General features: G+C 39.8%; 1 protein-coding gene across 2 annotated transcripts in view; it reads left to right on the top strand.

The window, feature by feature from the left end:
- LOC105938142 (lysosome membrane protein 2) overlaps window positions 1-12,972 on the top strand; it is a 32,908-nt gene extending 19,936 nt beyond the window's left edge. Inside the window, exons 7-13 of one of the 2 annotated variants that reach the window (XM_012879780.3) lie at window positions 3,866-4,044; window positions 5,986-6,104; window positions 7,610-7,683; window positions 7,796-7,847; window positions 9,108-9,260; window positions 9,406-9,447; window positions 10,548-12,972. In XM_012879780.3, coding sequence (XP_012735234.2) covers window positions 3,866-4,044; window positions 5,986-6,104; window positions 7,610-7,683; window positions 7,796-7,847; window positions 9,108-9,260; window positions 9,406-9,447; window positions 10,548-10,652 — 724 coding nt within the window. In that variant the 3' untranslated portion in view covers window positions 10,653-12,972. The remainder of the gene's footprint in view (window positions 1-3,865; window positions 4,045-5,985; window positions 6,105-7,609; window positions 7,684-7,795; window positions 7,848-9,107; window positions 9,261-9,405; window positions 9,448-10,547) is intronic. The other variant, XM_012879781.3, reaches the window with a different exon arrangement.
- Window positions 12,973-13,366: the final 394 nt, after the last annotated feature.

Raw genomic sequence — 13,366 nt, 5'->3', positions numbered from 1 at the left:
ATTGCTGACCCTTTGCACACATACCATGGCCTGAACCCTGCGTACTAGTGGTTAAACCATGTGCTGAATGACATCTGGGACTGATCTGCTGGTTCAAAACTGTGCCAGGATTCCCATCTGCAAGCTCATGGGGTAGTGACCCCTTTGCTTCAGAAGCTGACAGCTGACTCGCAAAAGCTGCACAATTTTGACGTACTGCAGGCAGGTGTAATTGTTTAAATACCAACAGGCCTTACGCCCTGAAGTTCTTCTTCCCATAAAGCCACCAAGGGCTCAAATACCGTGTCTAAGTCTCTTGGATCATAAATAAATACTCTTCAGAACACAGTAAAGTGATAAAGTATGAATATCTGTCAAAGGATTCACAATCCTTGAACTTGTTCACACTGTGTCAAGTTACAAGTTACCACATTTTCTAATGTTGTTTTATTGTGGGCTGCATACCTGTGAAACAGGAGGAAACATTTTCAGCTTATTTGGAGGAATACTAATCTAAAACTATCGGCGTCCATTTGTATTTGGGTCCCTTTTACCCAAATAACCCCAAATAAAATCCATCAGAAATCACACAATTCTGTAGTAAACAGATTTGACCTGTTTGTAATTTAATCTCAGATGCCTTTACAGAACCAAGAACCAGAAATCTGGATCTTGTGAAAGAGAGACGAAAGACTTCAGAAATCCTCTTTCAAGTTTGGCACAAGCCATGTAGGGAGACCGCTAACATCTGGAACAGTTTGTTTTGGGTCAAATGAGGCTAAAATTGACCCCTTGAACACATCATCCAACTGGGAAAACCTGGTGGTAGCAGCATCATACCTGAATATTCATCAGCTCATCATGGCCTAGTCAAAGTCGACGTCTAAATCCATTCTTTGAATCTTTAGCAAGACGACAATTAATGTGTGGAGACAACTCTAGAAATAATCTGACTGAGCTGGAGCAACATTACCAAGAAGAATGAGGAAATATTTCTACATTTACAAAGTTAGAACAGACATATCCAAAATGATTACTGTGGTTATTATGACAAAAGATGGTTGTACGCCGTGTTGTATATTGATTTATCACCTAAAATCCGCCTGTCTGTAACAGGACAAAGAGCGAAACCGTTCATGGGCACTGCATATCAAAAATACTTAACTGTGGTAGTTGCGTGTTTCATCTCTTACGTCTCTGTTTGATTTAAAACCTAAATGTCTTGAAGAACAAACTCCCGTCTAAAGTTTAAATCTTTGCTCAGCGCAGCTAAAACCTTCTTCAGCTTGGTGCTAATATGTCAGTCCAACTACAAGGCAGAGATTCCCAGTCCTCGCTCCTGAAAGAAGAAACACTTTACGCTCTTTTCTTGGCTTCTCTCACGAAGGTCAAGGGAAAGGTCTACATAGTGTTGTTGCACTACTGGTGGGCGGTGTTTCCTCCCAGTCCTTTGGCAGACAGTCTATGGGGTGCTTTGTTCTCGCTGAGGATGGTCCAGATTCCCTTCACACTATATGACTGCAGTTATTCACAGATAATACAGTTCCCCTGTGAACTGTTGTAACAGAAATGATATCTGATGTAATCCAACGTTTCTAGCACAAAGGGAACACCAGAACTGAAGTGCAGGAAAAAAGATCCTTTAATAAAATCAAGTAAAGGTTAAAAATGATTCGTCTGAATTGAGAGGGTTCGTCTGTTTCGGTGTCTGGGTAAAATCTTCCTGCTTTTTTAGTGTGGGCTCTGGCAAAAGATGTTATTTTTTTATGTCTTTACCCACCTTTTTATATATTAAGCGTTGACTGTAAAAACTTTATAAAGAAATGCATTTAAATGTGTTAACTGGGACTCAAAGGTGAAACTGACTTGATCCTTCATGACAAGGTTTTAGCCTCAGCTTAAAAATGCATGCGAACATCATCCAAATGTCTTTTTGGAGAAAACGATACAGTTTAGACAAACCAGAACGAGCAGAAATCTTACAAATCATCAACGAATTGTTTTTTTTTTATTTTGATTTTCTGATGTCAACAATGGTCGGCACCACATTGTCAGTTCAAGGCCCCAGCAGTACGCTTTTGTGAAGACATTTCGGGCAGTGCTTGGTGGGATTGGATTCTGTTCTAGAGGCGATGCAAAGTTCCAGGTCCAGCAGGGAATATGGAAGAAATGGTATTTAGGGGAGACCTCCCAGTCAGAAGGTTTTTTACTCCTACTCTCATCAAAGTCAGTTAAGGCTCAGTCTGATAAATCATTAAAGTCAGTTCTAGATGTCAATATTTCCATTTTAAACTATAGCTTTGAATCTTTTGGGGTAAAAGTCTCTACAACCTTTACACATCTATCTAGCCACTGAATATTTTATTTTTTCTTGTCAAACTGGCTCAAGCTCAGTCAGATGGAATAGTTTTTTTTTTTTGTTTTTTTTTTAACAAGTTTTGCCACAAAATGTTTATTAAGATCTGGACTTTGTCTGGGCTGCTCCAACACACTAATATGGTTTCATTTGAAACATTTAATTGTAGCCCTTGATATATATTTGGTAGTTTATTTGCTGAAAGGTAAGCCTTGGGATCAGTTTTATGTGTTTTCATCCACACAGCATGAATCCACAACTACCATTTGATATCGTGGGAATGCTATGTGCAGTGTTAGCTTTTTGCCACACATGGCTTAAAGGTGGCTGACTACAAATGCAAGCCACACTTTTCAGAGTTACACTTGACAACAATGCATATCTTCTCTCCCACTTCAAATAACCCATCAATGTAATACTTAGATATAAAAATAATGGGTTATTTTGAAAAAAATTGTGAAAAGTTTGCAAAGCCTTACTTTCCTTCACATATCACGTATCAAGCCAGGTCTAGTGTGCATTTGCTGTGGATTTGTGTCCTGTGTAAAGATGCACCTATAAAACAGGCAACAGTTATTCAGTGACACTGTTATTACTGAGCATCCTAACTCTGTGCTGTGGGAGCAAATTATGACGTGGCACTGAGCTTCTTCTGTTTAGTCTGTGTGAATGACCAAAGAGCAACAGTAGAAGCTGATAAGGTGAGCACAATTTCTGAATAAGATTTGGGGAAAGTCTCAGGAGAGACGGAGGAGATGGAAATTGATAACGTACAGACAAATTAGGAGGGATTTGGTGCTGCTGAAGCCATAGTACAAGCAGGCAGCCCACATACTAGTATCAATATCAACTGATTTTTATTGTAAATGTTGCAGCCAAATGATCACTAATAATTAAGGATATTTTATTATCATTATCAATTTTATTTTGTTGCAGTTATGCTGAAATTATAGCAAAAGTGAAAATTAATTTACTCCTGGAAGATGTAGGTGTAAAGTAATATTTGAGCAAAAGATTAGCAAGAAGGCCTTCCGGTCTTAGTGACCCGAGGCCCAACACAGGGATAAATTATCCAAATACCAGCTGATTAGAAATCATAAAAAGAGTATATAAAGGAGGTAACGCTAATAAAGATTCTTACAGTAATATTTCTGGAGGGTTTAGATTATTTGCAGCATGCCATTTTCAATAAAAGTCAATAGAAATAGATAAACAGTTGTTGTTTTTTCTGAAGTGCTTTTTCTTTAACAGTGCTCTCTTATCTTTTGTGAAATCTCTGTTTCATTTCCAATGGGGGAAACAAATTGCCCAGCTGAACGAAAATAATGTTGAACCTAAATCGGCTAGGTGTATGAATACTTTTGGATCTAACTAAAATTTCTGGCCAAATGCCATGATGATTCTCTTTGTGCAAAAGAAACAAAAATTGCAGTATTTGAAAGTGTCGATCTATAGGATAAGGGATTAAAAACTTTCCCGTCATCCTATGCTTCTCATGATATAAACTTTAGCCTCTGCTTTACTCTTCAGGACGATCTACATGGAGTTTGAGAAGGACGTTAAGGTGAAAGGAATCCCCGCCTACCGCTTCACCCCTCCCCGCTCCGTGTTCGCCAGCAAGCAGGAGAACCCGGCCAACGAAGGTTTCTGCGTCACCCCTCAGGAGTGCCTGGGAACCGGGGTCCTTAAAGTCAGCCCCTGTCGGAATGGTAACCCTCACCCTGTGCAGCACATTTGTGCCAACTTTAACAGTCTTAACTCTGACGTGCCTCTAAGGAGCTTCGACCGTAGCATTTTTATTTTTTTTTCTTGTACTCGCCTCATTGCATTTCGTCGCTTACGAAGGAGCCTCGGGTTTCAGTTGCATCACCAGCAGTGAAGCTGAGCGTGAATGAACCACGTGACAGAGCTCTCCAGCTCATGCCACACCTCAGGCCCCATCTGACCATGACGGAGCCAGCAGGCTCGGGCCAGTAAGCTCTGTCACCTGATTGTACCCTTGAATCTGATCAGGAATGACCTTAGTGCTTTTGTTTCTTGGCCCTTTTTTGTTTTCCTCTAGATTATTTAGCCCTTTTCTTTGGGTTAATCCGTCACAGTAGTCTTGTATCAAAGTTACAGCAGGGTCTTGTTCAAAGAACCGCTCACTTTGCAGCTAAATAATCTAAGTTGTTCTGGTTAAAAAAAAAAAAAAAAAAAAAAGGACTTTAGTGCTTGCCGGCTTCACTGGCGTTCTCAGACGGGATGAAATGAAAGTCTGTAGTTAGACTCACCAGCAGTGAAAGCGGCGAAACGTTCGAAAACATGTTGAGAGTTTACAAAAGCCCAAGCTCGGCTGAGGTCACGATTTTGTTTAGCCACCATCAGAAAAGGAGTTTCGGAGTGGAGGATTGAGGTCACGCAAAGCTGTGCTGATAAAATAAAAACAACACACAAAAAAAAAAAAAAATAGCGAGCGGCGTGCTTGCGCTGCAGTGACCTTGCGGGTTGTCACGTGAACGCTGCTCTCAGGTGACTGCGGGTGGGCCGCTGTTTTCGCCCGGCGTCCGCTGCCTAACACAAGAGGAGGAAATCTGTCACCTATGCCCCACTTTGTCATCACCTCCGTCTGCCCCCCCCCCCCCACCCAGCAGACACCCCATCCCTGTCTGACTTTGTTAATGTCGCCAGTAAACGGGAGGGGTGCGTGTCATTTGAGAGTCAATCATTTTGTGTAGAATTACATCCATGGAGTGCAAAAGTTGCACAAAAAAAGGCCTTTGTTATCTGCGCTCCTTAACCTCGCCCCAAGCGCTGAACCCAGACAATAGCAGGAAGGTAGTTTTAGTAGTTAAAAAAAATCTTTATCTGGACAGACAGTAATTAATTACACAAGTTGATTTATTGTCTCTTTGCTCCTGTAATGTATTGTTGCTGTTTTTTTTGTTGTTGTTTTTTTTTGGGGGGGAAGGGGTATTTTATTCACATTAACTTTGAGGTCAGATTGTATCTTTGACTTTGTCCTGTTCCAAGGGCAGGTTACATCTTGTTTTGATCAAACATTAAAGAAGTGGGAGATTAAAACGCTTTCCATGGTTGGGGGGGGGGGGGGGGGGGGGGTGTTTGGGCTTTTCGTCACCTCAGTGTGAGCATAAACAAGAGCAGCTTGAGGAGCATTCATAACGATTTAGATCTATTCCAGCAGATAAGCTCAGATGTACAAATAAACAGTCCTCCGTCAGTCAGCCTCTGTTTCAGTTCATGATATACTGTGACCGGCCGCTTTATTAGGTACAGCTGTTCAATTCAACGCAAATCAAGCACCAGGATGGGGAATAAAGCAGACTGATGTAACTTTGAAAGTGGCATGGTTTTCATGGCAGCGTTATAGAGATGAGGAGTTCATTTCAGTGAGGTCCAAATGAGGTTTAAACCCCGCAGCCTACCTGACTATCGTTGCTGACCATACCCACTCATTTATGACCCCTCGGGGTCTGTCTCTCGCGGTGGCTCCTTCGAGCAGAATGACGAAGCTCAAATCGTCTCAAACTGTTTGTCTTTTTTTTTCTCAACATGGCAGTAACTTCAGGGTACTTGCCAGATTTTGATCCAATGGAGCACATTTGTGTGGCGGAAAATGAGACAACTTTTTTTTTTTTTTTATCTCATAGGTGCCCCAGTGGTCGCCTCCTTTCCACATTTCTACCTGGCAGAAGATAAATATATATCGGCCATTGAAGGAATGTCCCCTCAAAGGAGTCACCACCAGACGTTTTTAGACCTCAACCCGGTAAGCCACCAGACTACACTGTTGTCTTTTAAGAACTTTGCAGAGCTCTGGTTACGCCGAAATATCAAGATGTATTGCTGCTCCATCTAGTGGCTCACAAGCAGTAGTGCAACCGCTGCAACATGAAACGTCAAAAGGCTTAGAAACATTTTATTTGTTTATTTTTTACTCATCTGAATATAATTAGCATCATACAAAAAGATTAGAATGTCATCAAATAATGTATTTATTTCACTAATTCAATTCAAAAGTCACATACTCATCATTTCCATAAACATACATTTCAAGCATTTATTTCTGTTAATTCTTGAGGATTGTCAGTTAAAGTCAATGAAAAACCAAAATGTATATTTTTGATACATAAATGGGATTTTTTAATACGTAAATCCCCCCCTATATGTACATTACTGTATAAATCCACTCATTGCCTAGTGGGTGCTCCTTTAGCATGAATTACTGCATTTGTGCGGAGTGGCATGAAGGTGACCAGCTTATGGTTTGCTGAGGTGTTAAGGAACCCCAGGTTGGTTTGATAGCAGCCTTCGGCTTCTCTGCATGGTTGGGTCTGGTGTTCCTCATCTTCCTCTTCACAACAGCCCACAGAGTCTCTATGGGTTTATGGTCAGGCCAGGTGGCTGGCTAATCAAGCACATAAACACCAGGGTTGTTAAAGCGGTTGCTGGTACTCTTAGCTTTGATGACAGGAACTAAATCCTGTTGAAAAACACAATCAGAATCTCCATAATTACTTGTCAGCAGAAGGAAGCGTGAAGTGCTCAAAATATTTCTTGGCAGACGACTGCGCTGGCTTTGAGGAAACACGGTGGAGCAAATTCCAACTCCTCGCCGCCTGTGGAGACCTCACACTGGACTTAAAGCAACATAGATTGTTTGGATCTTGATTTCCAAATTCAATGTAACGTTTACTTTAAACACTAGACACTAGACAAATACAGTCCTGTACTTTTTCCTCCGGGTGGGACACTTGGATGTTACGTCTGGTTCTTAACACAGGGAAATTAAATCATCTTCTAAGAAAGGAATCAAACACTTTTCTTTTCACTCAACTTTGCATGATTTTGCTTATATACAACATCAGACTTCATTTGCAATGACCTTTTGTGGCTCGCTCTGCCTGTGGAAGGGAAGAATGGCAACTGTCATGTCAGCAGTTTTACTCAAGATTAACATAACCACAACATGATAAAAATATCCCTTTTTTTTATCTGGTTTGATGTTATATTCTGATTGACTGAGAAACTGAATACTAATCCATCCATACTAATCTACATTAACACACTTTACTCTATGACTGTACAATCACTCTGAATTATCTATATTTTAATAAGTTTCACTTTTTTTAATTGAATTTCCAAAATAAATGTTCTTTTATATAGTATTTTGATTGATTGTGATGCATCTCTGCATATTTTTTTTTTTTTTGGTCATAATAAGAATTTAATATATATATATATATATGTTTTTTGTCAATATTCTGCTGACAGACAACTGGAGTGATTGTGCGTGCAAACAAAAGAGCACAAGTTAACGTCTTGATTAAAAAAATCTCTGGATACCCGTGAGTATCTGCATCCCACCACAGGCCACAACTTTTCTGCAACTATGTATTATTTATATTGATATTGTATGTCAATTTCTTCCATTCTTTTCCTTATTTTTTTTTGAAACAGAGACACTAAAGCCCTGAATGAAACAATCTTCCCTGTTATGTTCCTCAACGAGGTGAGAAACAATAGCTACACGCACACATTTTACATTTAGCTCCTATCAGGATCCAGCATCTAGTTTGGGGTGCGTTGATGTAGTTTTTCAGCTTTCAACACAACAAATGCTTAGTTAGTGACTCTGAATTTGACCAGAATAGGTGAAGGAATCTTACACACACGTTATGTTGAACAGATTGTTTTATCATAATAGTGCCTCCTAAGGTATTCATGCTACTTGAGTTTTGTCTTGCAACAACCATAAATTTCAATACATTTTGTGAAGATTTTATAGGGTAAACTAACACAAAAGAGGACAGGATCGTGGAAGAATATTATGAAACATATTTTGCAATTCAAATGTTAGAGTAAATGAGACTGAACACAAATATGTGCTACAACTTTGAGATCGCCAAATGGGAGCGGAGCAAACGTGTGGTCAAGTGAGACCAAAATGAAACCTTTTGGCAAAATGCAACGTGTAGCACGAGGGGATACGTGTAGCAGAGTTGATGGGGAGATGGATAGGACTAAATACAGTGCAATGTTGGAAGAAAATGAGTTAGAGGCTGCAAAAAACCTTGAGACTGCAGTGGTGGCTCACCATCCAACAGGACAAAACCCCTAAACGTACAGTCAGAGCTACAATACAGCCTTTGGATTTTTTTTATGTATTTCATTTTGAAAGATGCATATGTTGACAAATAATGAAAACTGCATAGGTGCAAGAAATCCTATCCTGAACCAGGTAATGATAATATTACACATTCAGCTACATGGGCTCCTATCAGAGGTGAAACAATACATTCAGAATTATCAGTCGAGTCTGCAGAAGAAATGTCGCTTCATTTGATCTGATCTGACCCTCGATGCAAACGGGTCACAGTGCAAACTTACTACTCACTTAGGCTTAGACAACTTTATCGTCATTTTGTATATACAGAGTGCATACAGAACGAAATTCCGTTGCATTCAGCTTACGACAGTGTAATGAGATTGCAGTTGGAATAAGACGACATTACAATATAAAGTGCAGCAGTGATCAGAATGTAACACTACAGCAGAAAAACAGTGTACAGAGGAATGTTCAACCATGTTAATGGTGCAAAAAGGCATTAATATGAAATATGACTACCATGAGATCTCAAATACCCGCTCAAATGTGAAAGAATTGTATTTGCAGAAAATACTTTTTTTATCTCATTTTGCTCCCTCTGTTCCGTTGATCATATATTTCTTGCCATCTAAGAACTCTTCCCCCCTGTGTCTTGACTCTCAGAGTGTGGAGATCGATGATGCATCTGCAGCGAAGGTGAACAAGCTGCTGATGATCGTCAACGTGGGCTCCAACTTCCCGCTTATTATCATGGGACTGGGCGGGATCATGCTGCTGGTCTTCATCATCCTTCTGGTCAGGGCCCATCAGCAGAAGGTACGACGCCTCCTCTCTATCCACGCCTTATTCTAACATCTTAGTTTGCTTGATCCTAAAGAGTAATTTGTGTTAATCCATTTAATTTCTTAACCCCGCACCAATGCCACTGTGCACGTGTTTATCACCGCTTATCTCTGTGCAGAAGGAAGCTAAGCGCATTGTGTTTACCAAGGCTGTCTATGCTGTAAGTTTTGCTGCTTTGTTTCAATTAATTCACTTTTCTGTCTTATTGCTCATTGCCTGAATGCATCACTTACAGTTGTAGCAAGTTCACCTTTGCTCACCCTGGGGAGGAATCTGCTTTGCACAAAGTGGGCGACTTAAAGAAGACCGGGAAGTCAACAACTAGCCAGTTAAAACTTCCAAAGGGATAATGATCTCAAACGCACATCAAAGCTAGCTTTGGAGTGCTGACCTCACATGTTTGTCCATTTGATTTATTATGCTTAAAAACTCTGTGCTTGTCACTAAGCAAAACTATTTACATGTAACCTACCAGTTGAACCAATAAAAGTGATCCAATATAGAGGCGCCACAAGAAAGTTTTTAGGTAGGTGGCAGGGGAATTTTACTCTCTATACCCGCTTACACCGAGACGCACTTACTCGTAAGGGCAATTTAGAGAGATTAATTAACCTTGCATGCATATTTTTGGACTGAGAAGAAGCTAGAGTTACCCGGAGAGAAGCCATGGTGCATGGAGAAGGAGCACAGACTGAGTCCGTAAGCCTTCCTGCGATGCAATAGTGCTAACAGCTACGCCACCGTGCAGCCTTAAATAACTATACAAACAAATTGAAAAGCTTGAAAGTTATTTAAAGATACTCTCCTTTCTTAAAGTCATTCAGGCCCCAATGGGCCAATCTATTAAGTCATAGCAGATTTATAGGAGTGGCGATTGTCTCTGAAGGCCCATTAGCAAAATGCTTGCCACTAGCCTGAAAAAGCCTATAGTCGAGGAGCAAAATGCTAAGTTAGATATATATATATGTATATATATAATCGAGTAAATAAACTTGGGAGAATTATATGACATTTCTCATTATGAGTGAGTAGAAACCTCTCAGTGGAACTGCATTTCACTCTTCAGTACACAGTAACCCTCACCCTTTGGTTTTAACCCTTTAACACGACTTGGTTATGCTGGAGCTTGACGAGAACTCTTAAATGCGTATCGGTGGGAACGTTAAAGGGGACGCTAATCCTTTTAATCACATGACACATAACCTAAAAACAAAACAAAAGATAATTGTTTTTTTTTAACTCTTTTCTTTCCCAACGCAGACCTCAACTGAAGACGACACCTCTTACACGCCGGTCAGCAGCAAGGAAAAGGACGATGGCCAGAATGGAAACTACATTGGTCTGACGGCTAAACTGGAGCAATAAGCTCGCGGAGGAAGGATGGGATGGGGCTGTGTGAGACGGGGCGGCGTGGCATCCTTTTCGCTTTAAGCCCAATGTATTAGATTTCCTTGGTTAAACACATGCCACCCCTAGTCCAGGTATAGCCATCGGACCCCTGAAAGTATTTTTGTCTTCCTCTGGGCCCAACGCCGTCAGATTCTAAAACCCTCCTGACCTGCAAAACGAAGGTTATTGAGGGTAAACCGCGCACCGGCATCTTTAAATGTAGTATTTGTGAGAATCGTCGCTCTCAGGGGGTCTCCTACCAAGATGCTGCCAAACATTCTTAAAGCGCGAGAGGCGCAAAACTGCAAGTGAGCTCTTTCACAAGACATTTCAATCAGTTCAGTATTATTTTGTCTAATCTTTCTTTAATCCCTAACTCAGTGATGCAAAGCATGTGTTATTCTGTGTGTCGGCTGTCCTTTTCGAACCGAACGCGTCACGGCGTAAAATTCATGGAGTTTCACGTATAGACGGTGGGAGTGGAACAACTTTCTGTTGTTAGCGTTTGATCGGGATTGAAGCTCAAACATAACACTTTGTTATTGGATAGTTATATTTTTGTAAAGTTAAGCATTTGTCACAGTTTTTTTCTATTAATATGGTAATTGGTAATGTAGAAATCTTCGAACGGTGAAAATCAAAGTGTTGCGTCTAGGTTACAGCTAATGTTTTACCTGCAGCAGATAACTCTCCTAACGTCTTCGTTTAGCATAAAGCCAGGTTAGTTGGTGACAGGTGGCCCGATAAACGCCCATCTCAAAAATATCGTCGGAGGTTATGGCTATTCACAGAGGACTGGATGATTAGTTTGATGACAAATGGAACTAGGAGTCTGCGCCACCAGTGATCTTCCTGTGGGAAACGGGAACAGAAAATGAAAAGCTTTTCTGGTCAAAGTAAGCAGTGTAAAAATCAATAAACGGGGTTCACTTAAACCTTTTTAAAATGTATTAACTTTTATAAGAGATGCTACTCTGAACCTTTGTGTTGTCAGTTCATCTTTTGTGCCGGAAGATCGTTGTTGCCGGGACGCCTCCGACCTCCATTTCCTGTTTAAATAACCATCAGCTTTTCTTTATTCCTCTAATTAGCATCCTTTCAGGACAGACGTGATTTGGCGTGTTCTCTTTGTTTTGCCTTTTGAACTTTCTCTGCTCAGGCAAACACACAATAACACCAATAAGTGCCAGATACTGAAAGCTGAAGTGGTCTTGATAAAAGCCTATTTTTTGACAGCTCTGCCTACATGTGATCTAAATAAATAAAGGTTAAATTTTTTTGTTTTTTTTAAGATGGTATAAGTCCCTTTGGTCTTGGCCCCTTTAGAAGTCGCCGTTACCCTCGCCGTGCAGTACCATCAAACCAGACGGCGTGAGAGTTATCTACTACAGAGGCAGAACTTCTCTTGAAACAGCCTGAACTATCCCCTCGATATGAAATAATTTATATACCCTGTACAACTGATTTTACTAACAATTATGTTATTCAGAAAATGCTTTTAACTGCTGTAGCTGTGCGTTTTAAAAGATTGTTGTGTGCGTCCTGTTGTATTTTCTTTATAAAAGAAGAGCCTCGCCATATAATTTTATCTTCATCTTCCCGCTACCAGGCGAAAAGTGGAATATAAGATTTATAGAAGTTTATTTCTTTTGATAATGAATTCAGAGACATAAAGGTTGTTTTTATTTCATGTGATTCTTTTTTTTTTTTTTTTTTTTTCATTTTTGTGAAATCTCAAAAATGCTGTGGAATGATTCAAGTAAACCTGTGATGAGCCCCAGCTGTCATGACTGCTCCTGAAAAAACATGTCAGGAAGGATTTTAACAGTAGATCTTTATGCACACAGATCAGAAATTACAATGTACATATCAGGCAACAGCAGAGAGATAAGATTTTATTATTACTCTTTAGAGCATAGATAAATCTAGTGACGCACAATGAAAAAGCTAAATGGAGTTTTTATCCTGTTGCAATTGTTATTTCATGAGAGCAATACTCTTTTTAGATAGAAATTTTGTGAGTATTTTATATATAAAGAAAATAGGCAGTATTATACCATAGAAATCTGGCTGAAGTCTGAAAGAGTAAATTATTTTTTGTTACATTTACAAAGCCAAAACACTGACATCGTAGACGTTACACCGGGATACTCTGTGCCAAATTTTGATCGGTGCTGTTCTGTGAAACTATTGTTACTTCCACAACTGCATATTCCTCTGATCGTCAACTTTTGAAATGTTGACTGTTGGTAATGTTTTTACTGTGTTCACAACAATAAAGAGTAGTTTCAGTAGATTGGTCTCCTTATACTCACTGTTTGCCCCTCAGTTTGGTCATTTTAAAGATTTCTAAATGACCAGCTTTCATGGTTGGATGAATGGGTTCATTTTTAACACATAACAATGGTTTCTAACAATTATGTTTCAATGTTGCCGCTCTTTTTTTAGCTATATAATATTAACAACAATATAAATGGCTTATAGCTTGACTTGTACCTGCAGTCAACTTTTAACTAGCTTTGAAACTCACGTGGCAAAAAAAATATCAAGCCATAAATATTAAAGACAAACTTCAGTAACACTGAGTTTTCTACTTTTGTAGGAGATTGTTGATAGTATTTATCTTACCACAGACCGCAGGTACTGACCCAACAGCAGGGGGTGCTGTTGTCACATCTAAAATGATTTGA

The sequence above is a fragment of the Fundulus heteroclitus genome, chromosome 8, assembly GCF_011125445.2.
Source record: "Fundulus heteroclitus isolate FHET01 chromosome 8, MU-UCD_Fhet_4.1, whole genome shotgun sequence".
Classification (NCBI taxonomy): domain Eukaryota; kingdom Metazoa; phylum Chordata; class Actinopteri; order Cyprinodontiformes; family Fundulidae; genus Fundulus; species Fundulus heteroclitus.
The sequence above is the reverse complement of the archived record's forward strand: the minus strand, read 5'-3'. Positions and strand labels throughout refer to the sequence as shown.